We start from the raw sequence: 13,949 nt of genomic DNA, 5'->3' as shown, positions 1-13,949 counted from the left end.
TATGGCTGCTTTCACCTCTCTAAATTCTAACTTCTATATCCTCAGTTTAGGAAGAACCCTGGGTTTTTTATGGGTCCCCTGACATCCATGCTATTTCTATGCAGTAAACTTGGGCAATCACATGGTTTACCGCATATGTTTCCCTTTGTTGTCTGTCTCCCATTGTCTGAGAAGCATGGCTTCATGTATTTTGTCCAGTGTTTGAGTTGTTAAAGGTGGGAAGGTAAATCCCCTCTCTTTTACTTCTTCATGGCCAGTAGTGGGAGTCAGGATTCATTTTTATCCACCCATGAGACAATTTTACTACGTATGTAATTTGGAATGACAATTATTTTCTTTCAGTCCATTACAGATACCATTTCAGTGTTTCACTACTACTGCTGAAATACCAACTGTCAGTCTTTAACATTCCTTTGAAAGTAGTATGCCTTTTTTATCTTCAACTTCTTTTAAAATGTTTTTTTTGTCTTTGATTTTACAGTTTTACTTTGCAGACACCAAGCATGCTTTTCTCTTACTTCATCCTGCTTGAAATTCACTATGCATCTGCAATCTGTGGACTGGTGTCTTCCAACAGTTTGGAAAAATTCTCAGCCTTTATCTCTATGAATAACTTTACCCCTTTCTTTTTTTCTAGGACTCCAATCAAACATACATTAGACGTCCCCACTGAATCTCTTTCCTTCTCCTGTATACTTTCCATCTTTTTCTCTCTGTGTGCTTATTACGGATAATTTCTTCCAGTTTGTTAATTCTCTTCCCTGCCACATACAGTGTGCTGCCAAGTATGTCCACTTGGTTTTTAAATGTTGGTTATTGTATTTTTCATGTAAATGAATTCTATTTGGTTCTTCAAATCTACATCACTTTTTAGTTTTAAACACAGTAAATATAGTTGCTTTATAACACATCTCTTATAATTCCAAATCTGAAGTCTGTGCATATCCTGTTCCTGATATTTCCCACTTACATTGTCTTGATTTCTTGTGTACTATTATATTTTTAACTCTGTGTTTATCATTGCTCTTAAAATGTTATTTATGGTGCTTTTCAAGACACGAAAGAAATGTGCCTTCCTTCAGTGAGGCACTGGAATGGCTTCTTCTGCGTTCACGGGGCACTACCAATTGGGAACCACCTTAAATTATGTTTGAGTCTAAATTCCCCGACCCACCCAGGTTTTCTTCCTCAAGATACAAAACCAGTTGATGGCTGGTTTGTGGCTACAACCTCCAGGGGATTTTTGGTCCTCTTCTCTTCTGACAGTCCCTGAGTCTGGGGTTCTCCTTGATTGTGAGGATGTAGCCTTCTGGAGTGTTACCTTGACACAGGGTTTCCTACACGATTCTCCAGTGTGGTGGATGCTTGGCCTTACCTTTTGCACCTTTGCTCCGTGAGCCCATTCTACCCAAGTGAGAGGCACTGGACATATTCTCCAGTCAAAAGTGCTTATTTATTCTCCAATATTCCAGTCATCTCTGGGTTGAGGCTTTCTCCAAAGTGATGGCCTTGCAATTCATCTTCTTACCTCTTCTGTTTTCAGGTATATATTAAACACACACATACACAAGCAATCTTGAAAGATCCATCAATGAAGTGATAAAGGGTAGAGTACGTGCTAATTTATGGATAAAAAGCCAACTTTATTTAATATTTACAAGTTGTTTTCAATAGCGAGGTAAATTAGAATAGTGTGCTACTCCCAGAAACAGAACATCTCTGCAGAATTCTTAACACATTAATGCTAAATGTACCTTTTCCTATTAAATCTATTCCTTTTCACTCTCTAGAGCAGATAAATTTTAAAAGAATGTGGAAGTAATAGCACAGGGTAAGGCCAGGAACTGGTTTGACCCTGGCCATCTACACAAGTGAATGCACTCATGTGACAACTCAGTGCCCTCACCTGAGAAATGTAGATAACACTAAATTATTCTGATAGCCCTTGCTCGCTCTAACATTCTATGAATCTATAGATACTTCCACGTTCCTCCTCCAACACCTACAATAGACCTTACTGAACAATAAAAACTCTCTTTACCACTGGCAGACAACCTTTCCATAATAACACCCCAGAGCCACTCACTACCAATTGACTGAAGATGGCACATATCCTATTTGTCACTCCTATTCTTGTATAGATGACATCTTTTGAAATATGGCTAAACAACTCTTTCTACTGTGTTATACTCCTACTTGCATTTCTAGGTTAAGAATTTAAAAATACTCACTCCCACAAATCATTATCATCATTTAAGACTGTAGAGAATTAAAGTACAGAATTCAAATATTCTTCTATTGAAAAAAAAATTAAAATGTTCAGGTAAAATAATCCAAAGTATTCTCAGCTCTCTGTAAAAGCATTCTATTAATAACAGTGCTATTAAATAAAAGACAACCAATAGTGTACTTCAGGTAGAGAGTAAAAATTTAATAGCAATATCATAAAATAAACAAACATATAAAAATCAAGTATTTAGCTTTGGATGTTAGAAATAATATACATAATTAATTCAGCATACTACTGATAGTGCTGCAACATACGATTCTTCTGTTCAAATTACAGATAATGACAATAAGGCTTCTTTGTTCTCAGAGTTTCCAAAATTCTGCTTCTATTACTAAAAGCATCTGGACTTCAGACATCTCTAATGATGTAACACCTGGCATACTGCAATTGAAGCTGTGTGACCATTGTCTTAATGACCTAACAAAATCTTCTCCTAATGGTATTGAAAGAGGTAAACATTTCCCCCCTTTGGAATACTAGTTACCAAAACTGTCACACTGTCAAAATAAAAATGATTCATTTCTCCTTTTGAATCTCAATTAAAAAGCACATGCATGAGAGGAAGCTGAAAATCAAAAGGGCAACTTTATGTTATATGCTAGATCAATGTTAAAATTCACAGACTAATTTTCAGATATAGTCTTCCTTGTTCTTGTCCTCAAAAAGAAAGAAAAGTAATTAACTTCAATATCAGGAAGTATATTTTTGCTATTCTTTCGTAATCAAATTTTTCAATGACTTCTAAGACTGTTTTTATAGCCTGTTTCCATTCAGCTAGTTCAGGAGACACACTGGTTGAAAAAGGACTGAGAATATAAACTTTAAGGCTAAAAGTTCCATCTTCGAAATGTTAAGATTTAAATAGAGCCCTTGACAAGGTTATTTAATCTAGAATTGCTGGCCATGAAAACAAGTAGACAGAAAAAAGGGTTATGCTTAAATGCATAATTGAAAAAGCAAAGGCAGGTCTTTCACAACAGAAGTTACTCTTTCAACTTAAAAACATTTGCTGAAAGTAAAAATTACCTTGCTGCATGGGACATCTTCTTCAAAGCCATTGAGTCCAGTCTGGATCACTGTGTCTTACACTTTGGTTGGAACATTTAATAAAGTGTATATTCTGTAGGAGATAACTATAGAACTCAATAAACAAAATAAAATAGATAAAAAACTAGAATCTTAATTGAAAAATGGCATGTTTCTCCATCATTTTCATGTAATCAGCATGCTCATTTTAAATCTAATATTCCATTTATAAAAAATCGCTATATTTCCCACTGAAGCTTGTTATTCTGATGAGCCAAAATTTAAATGCTTTCATTCCGTTGACGATTAAACGTTCTGAGCATTATTCATCATTATCTGTACAAAAAGAAAAAAATTTAATTCATTCATTGCAAATCAAGCTCTATGTATTTACTTAGTAAAAAACTCATTCTCTGTCACACTAAAGGAAAAGAGCCTTACTGTAGTTTTAAATGTAGTTTTTATTACAATATCACAAACTCAATGTAAAATATTCAGACAGTACAATAAAGAATTAAGTGGGAAGCAAAAATTACCTAACAGCCAAAGACAACCAAAGCTAATAGTTTTATATAAATCTTCCCAGATTGCTTAGTTACGCATACACAAATATGTTTTAAAAAATTACAACAAGATGCAGTTCTGAGACTCGAGTTTTTCCCTTTGAAACACATAATGGATGGAAAGATGGACAAATAAGTGATAAAACAAGATTATAAAATGTTAATGGAAGAATCTAGATGGTGGGCATATGGGTGGTAACTGAAGTTTTTTCAACATTTTCACATGATAAAAATTTTACAATAAAATGTTGAAAATGAATAAATCATAGATAAATTCCATGTCAGTTTCAATGGCTGTGTAGTATTTTCTTTACAGATATGGTACATTTAAATTAACCATTTGTATTTATAGACATTCTAGTTATCTCCAATTTTCATTAGTCTAAAAAAACACTGTGGAATGAATTAAACAGACTGCTTAATTTAACCTTACATAACAGTCACTATCTTCACACTCCAGAAAGCTCTTCCGTTAAAATCGAAGTGTCATCTCTCATCACTGCACTGCTTGAAACCCCTCACAAGCTCCCCACAGGCTCAGGACAGAACCTGTGCTCCTTATGTGGACTGCAATGCCCTTCAGGATCTGGTCTTTTAAGTACTTCTAGCCTTGTCTACTTCCATTGCCCATCTTCCCCAGCTGTCCCCATAATAAATGCTCTAGTAACACTGAAGAGCTTACAGTTCCTGTAGTACAACAGCTGGCACCCCTCTATGTACAAGGAGACATATGCCTTGGGGGATAAATCCCCACTTATCTGTCAAAATCCAGCTCTGACGTCCTCTCCCCTGGGAAGAATTATCCTGACACTTTATTTCTTCCAATATAGCTGGACCATCACTTTATACAACATATTTTATTGCTTTCAGTGTTACACTTATTGCTGTGTACTATAATTTACTTATTGTTTTTACAATGACAAACTGTTTCAAACAGAAAAGTACAGAGAATAAACTAATGAACACACAGGTACCAAATATCTAGAATTAGTAAAAGTTAACTTTTGGCCACACTGGTTTGGAGAACTGATTCAAGAAAAACACATTAAAGAGAGAGAGCACCCTTTTCCCATCTTATTGCCTTCTCCTCCTGCTGAGGGGTGTTATCAGTATCCTGAAATTGATGTGTCCCCTTCCTTCCCATGGCTTTTTATTACATATATGCACATTTAAATAAAATTGCTTTTAAACATTATATAAATGGTATCGTGTACTACTTATTCAACTCATCATATTGGTGGGGCTTAACCAAGTGATAGATGAAAATTCCATTCCTTCACTATAACTGGTGTACAGAATCTCATCACATAAATAGCACAATATTCTATCTAAAATAAATGTAGAAGGAAGGTCTTTGTTTCCTTCTTAGCCGTTTACAAGTTTGGACTGCTAAGATCAATGTTCTACACGAGGACCTGCTGGCCTTTGCCATTCTATGACTGTCTACACTTGGCTCCTCCTCTCCTTAAAGAATAAATTTTTTAGGAATAATATAAAGCAGTTCACACATTGTACTATCTCTATTTGATCTCTGACTCTAGACTAGCTAGTACCTAGCTAAAGACTAAGTGGCATTTATTTTACCAATTGCTACACCCGTAGGCACTTAGCAAATCTGCAATGTGACAATATGAGGGAGTTGTATACAGTGGGTTCTTACCACATCTGCACAGTGACAGGGGAGTTGTATACTGTAGGTGCTTACCAAACCTGCACTGTGACAGTATGGGGGTGTTGTATACTGTAGGTGCTTACCAAACCTGCACTGTGACAGTATGGGGGTGTTGTATACTGTAGGCGCTTACCAAACCTGCACTGTGACAGTATGGGGGTGTTGTATACTATAGGGGGTTACCAAATCTGCACTGTGACAGTATGGGGGTGTTGTATACTGTAGGCGCTTACCAAACCTGTACCATGACAGTATGGGGGTGTTGTATACTGTAGGCGCTTACCAAACCTGTACCATGACAGTATGGGGGTGTTGTATACTATAGGCAGTTACCAAACCTGCACTGTGACAGTATGGGGGTGTTGTATACTGTAGGCGCTTACCAAACCTGCACTGTGACAGTATGGGGGTGTTGTATACTGTAGGTGCTTACCAAACCTGTACTGTCACAGTCAGGGGAGCTGTATACTGTAGGTGCTTACCACACCTGCACTATGACAGGGGAGTTGTATACTGTGGGTGCTTACCAAACCTGCACTGTAACAGCTGGGGGAGTTGAATAGTTCAGGCTGTCTTTTGAGGACTCACATAATTTCTGGTTAAATAAAACAGAAATGTGTTGTAGAAAATCTTTTTAACTTCTAACTTAATGCCCCTGATACCACTATTGGGTGTACTACATATCATTATTCATCCCCTCCCTCATTACACCCCACCAACACAGAAAATAAAAGTGTCTAAGCACCATATGCAGATGACATGGTTTTACTGTTATCTCCTAAGATGTGGCCTAAAAGACGACAGTCTGGGGAAAGACAGCTAGATATGCAGTATAAGAATTTCGAATAAGAAGGACTCTAAAGGGAGAGATCAAGATGGCAGAGTAAGAGGATGTGGAGCTCACCATCACCCGCACCAGGAACACATTAAAAATACATCGACATGGGGAACAATTCTCACTGAAAACAAACTGGAAACTAGCTGGATTGCTGTACAACCAAGGCTGTAAAAAAGATTCTCAGAGAATGTGGTATGATGGGAAGAAGAGAGATCAGGTCGTGACCTGTGCCCCTGGGAGGGGACTCAGAGGAAAAGGGAGAATGCAGCGATGGACACTTGCCTTGGGGAGTGAGCGGGTCGAGCCACAGACTGGGCATCCCAGTCCTGGGGTCCTAGACAGAGGACACAAGCCCTGTTGGCTGGCTGGAAGATGCTGTGACAAATACAAGGACTGGAGAAGTCTGGAGTCCAGTTGTGAGGAGCTCGAGTGTTGGCCCCAGAGGTAGTGCAGAGAGAGGTGCGCTCTAACGTCTGAGGTTCTTCCCGGGACCACCTCATCACACAACCCCAGCCCAAGCAGAGCCAATTCTCCAGCCCCATTCACTCCAAGCCACACTGTAGCACTGGAACTGGGGTAGCCAGGACTGGGGAAGAGACTGAACCTTGGGACACAGAGGTGACCCAGGCCTGAGGCAGAGCCGGGTGGGGCAGCAGGTGCCACTGTTGGCACTTACTCAAGTGGTACCATATGATATCACTTATATGTGGAATCTAAAATATGACACACATGAACTTATCCATGAAACAGAAACAGACTCACAGACAGAGAGTACAGCCATGTGGTTGCCAAGGTGGGGTGGTGAGGAGGGATGGATTAGGAATTTGGGGTTAGCAGATGCAAACTATTATATATAGAATGGATAAACAACAAGGTCCTACTGTACAGCACAGGGAACTATATTCAATATCCAGGGATAAACCATAATGGAAAAGAATATAAAAAAATAATGTGTGCATATATATATATATATATATATATATATATATATATATATATATAACTGAATCACTTTACAGCAGAAATTAAAACAACAATGTAAATCAACTACAGTCAATAAAATATTTAAAAATAGGAAAAAAAAAGAAAGAAAAGGCAGAGGAACTGCTCTCAATTCAAAGAGTAAGAGAAAACTCTGGATAAATAATGAAATAGAAATAAATAATTTTCCAGATAAAAAATTCAAAACATTAGTAAAGAAAATGTTAACTGAATTAGGGAAAAGAATTGATCTAAACACTGAACATTTTAATGAAGAACTAGAAAATATAGAAAAGGGCCAATCAGAAATGAATAATACAACAGGTGAAATAAAAACACACTATAAGGAAATGAATCACTAAGTGATACAGAAGACTGCACAAGTGATCTGGAAGATATAACTGAACAATGGAAACCACCCAATCAGAACAAGAGAAAGAAAAATTGCTTTCATTTAAAAAAGTCTGTTTAAGAGATATTTGAGATAGCATTAGGTGTTCCAACATTCACATTATAGGAGTCCCAGAAGGAGAAGAGAGAGAGAAGGGGATCAAAAATGTATGTGAGGAAATTATGGCTGAAAAATTCCCAAACCTGTAGAAGAATATAGATATCCAGGTACAGGAAGCACAGAGGGTTCCAAATGAGATGAACCCAAATGGACCCACACAAAGACCTATCATAATTAAAATGGCAAAAGTTAAAGATAAAGAGAGGATTCTAAAGGCAGCAAGAGAAAAACAAAGAGTTATATAAAAGGGAACCCCCATAAGGCTATCAGCTGATTTCTCTGCAGAAACTTTGCAGGCCAGAAGGGAGTGGCAATATATATTCAAAGTGCTGAAAGGGAAAAACTTGCAACCCAGGACACTCCACTCAGAAAGATTATCATTTAGAACAGAAGGAGAGAGAAAGAATTTCTCCAACAAGCAAAAATTAAACAAATACAGCAATACTAAACTGACTCTAAAAAGAATGGTGAACTGTGTCCTCTAAATGGAAAAGAAGTAAAAACCTATAAGAAAGGGAAAATACGACTAGGAAAGGCAAGTATATAGTAAGGATTGAAGATCAACCACTTAAGCCAGTACATAGGTTGAAAGACAAAAAAAAGTTAAAAGCAACTATAATTACAATGAACAGTTAAGGGATAAGCAAGAATAGGTAACATACGACATAAAAAACACAAAATGTGGGAGATGGAGTAAAAAATGTAGCTCTTTTGGAATACCTTTGAACCTAAATGACTAGCAGTTTAAAACACGTAGATATAATTATGGGTCAACATGCCAACATATATGAATCCCATGGTAACCACAAATCAAACCGTACAATAGATACACAAAAATCAAAAAGAAAAAAACACAGCATACCACTAAAGAAAATCATCAAACCATAAGAGAAGAAATTAACAGAGAAGAACTACAACAGCCAGAAAACAGTAAGAACTACAACAGCCAGAAAACAGAGAAGAATTACAACAGCCAGAAAAAAGAAAACAGTAAGTACATACCTATCAATTAAGTACTTTAAATATCAATGGATTAAATGCTGTCATCAAAAGACATAGGGTAGCTGATTAGATTTTTAAAAACCCCCCAAAACCAAGGCCCTTCAGTATGTTGCCTACAAGAGAGACACTTCAGGGCTAAAAGCAAACACAGATTGAAAGTGAGGGGATGGAAAAAGATATTTCATGCAAATGGAAATGACAAGAAAGTGGGGGTAGCAATACATATATCAGACAAAAATAGACTTTAAAACAAAGGCCATAAAGAAAGATATTATAACAATAAATGGATCAATACAAGAAGAGAATATTACATTACTTAACACACACGCACCCAATATAGGAGCACCTAAATATGTAAAGCAAAAACTAACAGACATAAAGGGAGAAACTGACAACACTACAATAAAAGTAGGGGACTTTAACACCCCACTTACATCAATGGACAGATCATCCAGACAGAAAATCAATAGGCAACAGTGGTCTTAAATAGCTCAATAGACTAGTTGGTCTTAACAGATCTCTATAGGACTTTACATCCAAAAACGGCAGAGTACATATTCTTTTCAAGTGCCCATGGAACATTCTCCAGGACAGATCACATGCTAGGCCACAAAACAAGTCTCAACGAATTTACGAGGATAGAAATTATATCAAGCCATATATCAATTACAGAAAGAAAACAGGGAAAAGAACAAACACATGGAGACCAGACAACATGCTACTAAAAACCCAATGGGTCGATGAAGAAATCAAAGAGGAAATCAGAAAACACCTCAAGACAAATGAAAATAAAAACACAACATTCCAAAACCTTATGGATGCAGCAAAAGCAGTTCTAAGAGGAAAGTTCATAGGCATACAGGTCTTCCTCAAGAAATAGGAAAAACTTCAAAAACACAACCTAACCTACCACCTAAAGGAATTAGAAAAAGAAGTACAAAGCCCAAAGTCAGCAAAAGGTAGGAAAATATATAAAGAAAATAAATAAAATACAGACCAAAAAAAAAAGATAGAAAAGATTAATGAAACTAAGAGTTGATTTTTGATAACTCTTTTTGATGAACAAAGTTGATAAACCTTTAGCGAGGCTCAAAAAGAAAAAAAAGAGGACCCAAATAAAAAAAATGAAAGTGAAGAAATAACAACCAATACCACAGAGGTAACAAAAAAATCATACTACTACGAACAGTTATATGCCAACAAACTGAACAGAAGAAATGGACAAATTTCTAGCAACACACAACCTGTCAAGACTGAATCAAGAAGAAACAATCTGAACAGATCAATCACTAATAGTGAAACTGAATTTGTAATAAAGAAAACCTCCCAGCCAACAAAAGTCCAGGACCAGAGGGCTTCACAGGCAAACTCTACTAAACATATAAAGAAATAATAGCTATCCTTCACAAACTATTCCAAAAAATTAAAGAGGATGGGATGCTCCCAAATTTATTCTACGAGGCCACCATTACCCTGATACCAAAACCAGACAAAGGCACTACAAGAAAAGAAAGTTACAGGCCAATCTCTTTGACGAATATAGATGCAAAACTCCTCAACAGGGCTTCCCTGGTGGCACAGTGGTTGAGAGTCCACCTGTCGATGCAGGGGACAAGGGTTCGTGCCCTGGTCTGGGAAGACCCCACATGCCGCAGAGTGGATGGGCCCATGAGCCATGGCCGCTGAGCCTGCGCGTCTGGAGCCTGTGCTCCACAACGGGAGAGGCCACAACAGTGAGAGGCCCGCGTACCGCAAAAAAAACCAACAAAAAACCCCACAACAACTCCTCAACAAAATATTAGCAAACCAAATCCAAAAATATATAAAAAGGATCATACACCAGGATCATGTTGGATTTATTCTCAGGATGCAAGGATGGTTCAACATTTGCAAATCTACGAATGTGACAGCACCACATTAACAAAGGGAAGCATAAAAAAATCACATGATCATCTCAATAGGTGCAGAAAGCATTTAAGAAAATTCAACATCCATTCATGATAAAAATTTCCAACAAGGTATGTATAAAGGGAACTCATCTCAACATGATAAGGGCCATTTATGACAAACCCACAGTTAATATCACACTCAACAGTGAAAAGCTGAAAACGTTTCCTCTATATTCAGGAACTAGACAAGGATGCCCACTCTTGCCACTTCTATTTACATAGTGTTAGAAGCCCTAGCCACAGCAATCAGACAAGAAAAAGACATAAAAGGCATCCAAATTGGAAGGGAAGAAGTAAAACTATCACTTCTTGCAGATGACATGATACTTTATATAAGAAAACACTAGTCTCCCCCCCAAAACTATTAGAACTAATAAATGAATTCAGCAAAGTTGCAGGATACAAGATTAACATATAGAAATCTGTTGCTTTTCTAAACATTAATAATAAATCATCAGAAAGAGAAAAAAAATCCTGTTTAAAATCACATCAAAGAGAATAAAATACACAGGAATAAACTTAACCAAGGAGGTGAACGACCTATACACTGAAAACTGTAAAACAGTTATGAAGGAAACTGAAGATAATACAAAGAAATAGAAAGATATCCTGTGCTCTTGGATTGGAAGAATTAATATTGTTAAATGGCATACTAGCCAAAGCAGGCTACAGATTTAATGCAATCTCTATCAAAATACCCATGACATTTTCCCTAGAACTAGAACAAATGATCCAAAAATTCATATGGAACCACAAAAGACCCGGAATTGCCAAAGCAATCTTGAGGAAAAAAAAGAAACAAAGCTGGAGGCTATCTCCCTCCCAGATTTCAGACTACAGTAAGTCCCCTACATATAAATCTTCAAGTTGCAAACTTTCAAAGATGCAAACATGCGTTCTCATGTCCAATCACATAAGTTAGTTCACATGTCTGGTGTATATTGTCACATGTATGCATCCTCTATAAGTGGTTGTGCTTTTGTGTACGCTACTGTACAGTACTGTATAGAGTACAGTAATACAGTATCTTTATTTCAAGCCCAGGAAGCACACGTAAAGGCAGCGGTGTGTAGCTGGTATGGCTAAGAAGTGCCAAGTGATAACAATGGAAAGAAAAGTGAAAATAATTGAGAGAGTGGAGCTACAAGAGGAAGAAGAAGTAACTGAAGAACTGAAGAGATTCACGATGCAGGAAATGGCAAGGGGATTCTCTTTATTTGAGGAAGCACTGTTAGTCTCTGAGGCTCAGGACCCAAACATAGAATGGTACACGAAGGTTGCAGCAGCCATTCAGAATGCAATCCAGTGATACCATGTCACCTATGATGAGAAAAAAAGAGCTACTACACAGACATCATTGGATCGTTTTTTCAAGAGGGTAGATAGAACTGAATCCAGCAAGGAAGCAGAACCTGTGCCATCAACGTCAGGCATGAATGAAACTGCAGCTCGCCCTCTGTCTCCTATTGCTGATGATCTTTCAGCTCTGCCATCTCCCACCTCCTCTTCCTCCTCCAGTTAGTAGCTCTTCTTGCCTATTCACTCGATGCCAGCCCCGGATGCCAGCTGTTGTACTGGACTACTGTACTTTTCAAGGTACTATACTATAAGATTAAAAATATTTTATTTTTTGTGATTCTTTGTTTTTTACATATTATTTGTGTGAAAAGTATTATAAAACTATTGTGGTACGGTACTATATAGCCAACTGTGTTATTTGGGTACCTAGGCTAACTTTGTTGGACTTATGAATGTGCTCTCAGAACAGAACTCATTCATATGTAGGGGACTTACTGTCTACTACAAAGTTACAGTAATCAAAACAGTGTGGTGTTGGCATAAAAACAGACATATAGATCAATGGAACAGAATAGAGAGTCCAAAAACAAACCCACACACCTATGGTCAATTAATCTATGACAAAGGAGGTAAGAACATATAATGGAGAAAGACATTCTCCTCAAGGAGTAGTGCTGGGAAAACTGGACAGATGCATGTAAAAGAATGAGATTAGAACATTTCCTCACACCATATACAAAAATAAACTCAAAATGGATTAAAAACCTAAATGTTAAACCTGAAACCATAAGACTCATAGAAGAGAACATAGAGCACTCCTGACATAAATCATAGCAATATTTTTTTGGATCCATCTCCTCAGGCAAAAGAAATAAAAGCAAAAATAAACAAATGGACCTAATTAAACTTAAAAGCTTTTTGCACAGCAAAGGAAACCACCAGCAAAACAAAAACACAACCTTTGGAATGGGAGAAAATATTGCAAATGATATGACTAACAAGGGATTAATATCCAAAGTATATAAACAGCTCATACAACTCAATATAAAACAAACCCAAACCCCAAACCAAAAATCAACCTAACCAAAAATGGGCAGAAGAGGGAGTTCCCTGGTAGTCCAGTGGTAAAGAATTTGCCTTCCAATGCAGGGGACGTGGGTTTGACACCTGGTCAGGGAACTAAGATCCCACATGCCATGGGGCAACTAAGCCCGCGCACCACACCTACTGAGCTCGTGTGCCCCAATGAGAGAGCCCACGTGCTGCAAACTACAGAGCCCGTGCACTCTGGAGTCTGCGTGCCACAGCTAGAGAGAAGCCTGCATGCCACAACAAAGAGCCTGCGCTGCAATGGAAGATCCCACACACCTCAACAAAGACTCCTATGTGCCACAACTAAGAAACAACACAGCCATAAATTAAAAAACAAACAAATAAATAAATGGGAATGGACTTCACTGGTGGCGCAGTGGTTGAGAGTCCGCCTGCCGATGCAGGGGACACGGGTTCATGCCCCAGTCTGGGAGGATCCCACATGCCACGAAGCGGCTGGGCCCGTGAGCCATGGCCACTGAGCCTGCACGTCCAGAGCTTCTGCTCCGCAACGGGAGAGGCCACAGCAGTGAGAGGCTAGCATACCGCAAAATAAATAAATAAATAAATGGTCAGAAGTCCTGACTAGACATTTTCCAAAGACATACAGATGCCTAACACACATGAAAAGATGTCCAACGTCACTAATTACTAGAGAAATGCAAATCAAAATGAGATATCACCTCATCACCTGCCATCACCAAAAAGCCTACAAATAACAAATGT

The 13,949-nt window shown here is 37.8% G+C and overlaps 1 protein-coding gene across 4 annotated transcripts in view; it reads right to left on the bottom strand.

Moving 5' to 3' along the window:
- Positions 1-2,418: 2,418 nt before the first annotated feature.
- The window catches only part of NEK1 (NIMA related kinase 1), a 210,494-nt gene continuing 198,963 nt past the window's right edge, over positions 2,419-13,949 (bottom strand). For all 4 annotated transcript variants that reach the window (XM_082843558.1, XM_082843560.1, XM_082843559.1 and 1 more), the window contains one exon: positions 2,419-3,652. In XM_082843558.1, the coding sequence (XP_082699684.1) occupies positions 3,639-3,652 (14 nt within the window). In that variant the 3' untranslated portion in view covers positions 2,419-3,638. The remainder of the gene's footprint in view (positions 3,653-13,949) is intronic.

The sequence above is a fragment of the Leucopleurus acutus genome (assembly GCF_964270905.1).
Source record: "Leucopleurus acutus genome assembly, chromosome: 7".
NCBI classification, from domain to species: domain Eukaryota; kingdom Metazoa; phylum Chordata; class Mammalia; order Artiodactyla; family Delphinidae; genus Leucopleurus; species Leucopleurus acutus.
Note: the sequence above shows the minus strand (reverse complement) of the source record. Positions and strands in the feature narration are given on the sequence as shown.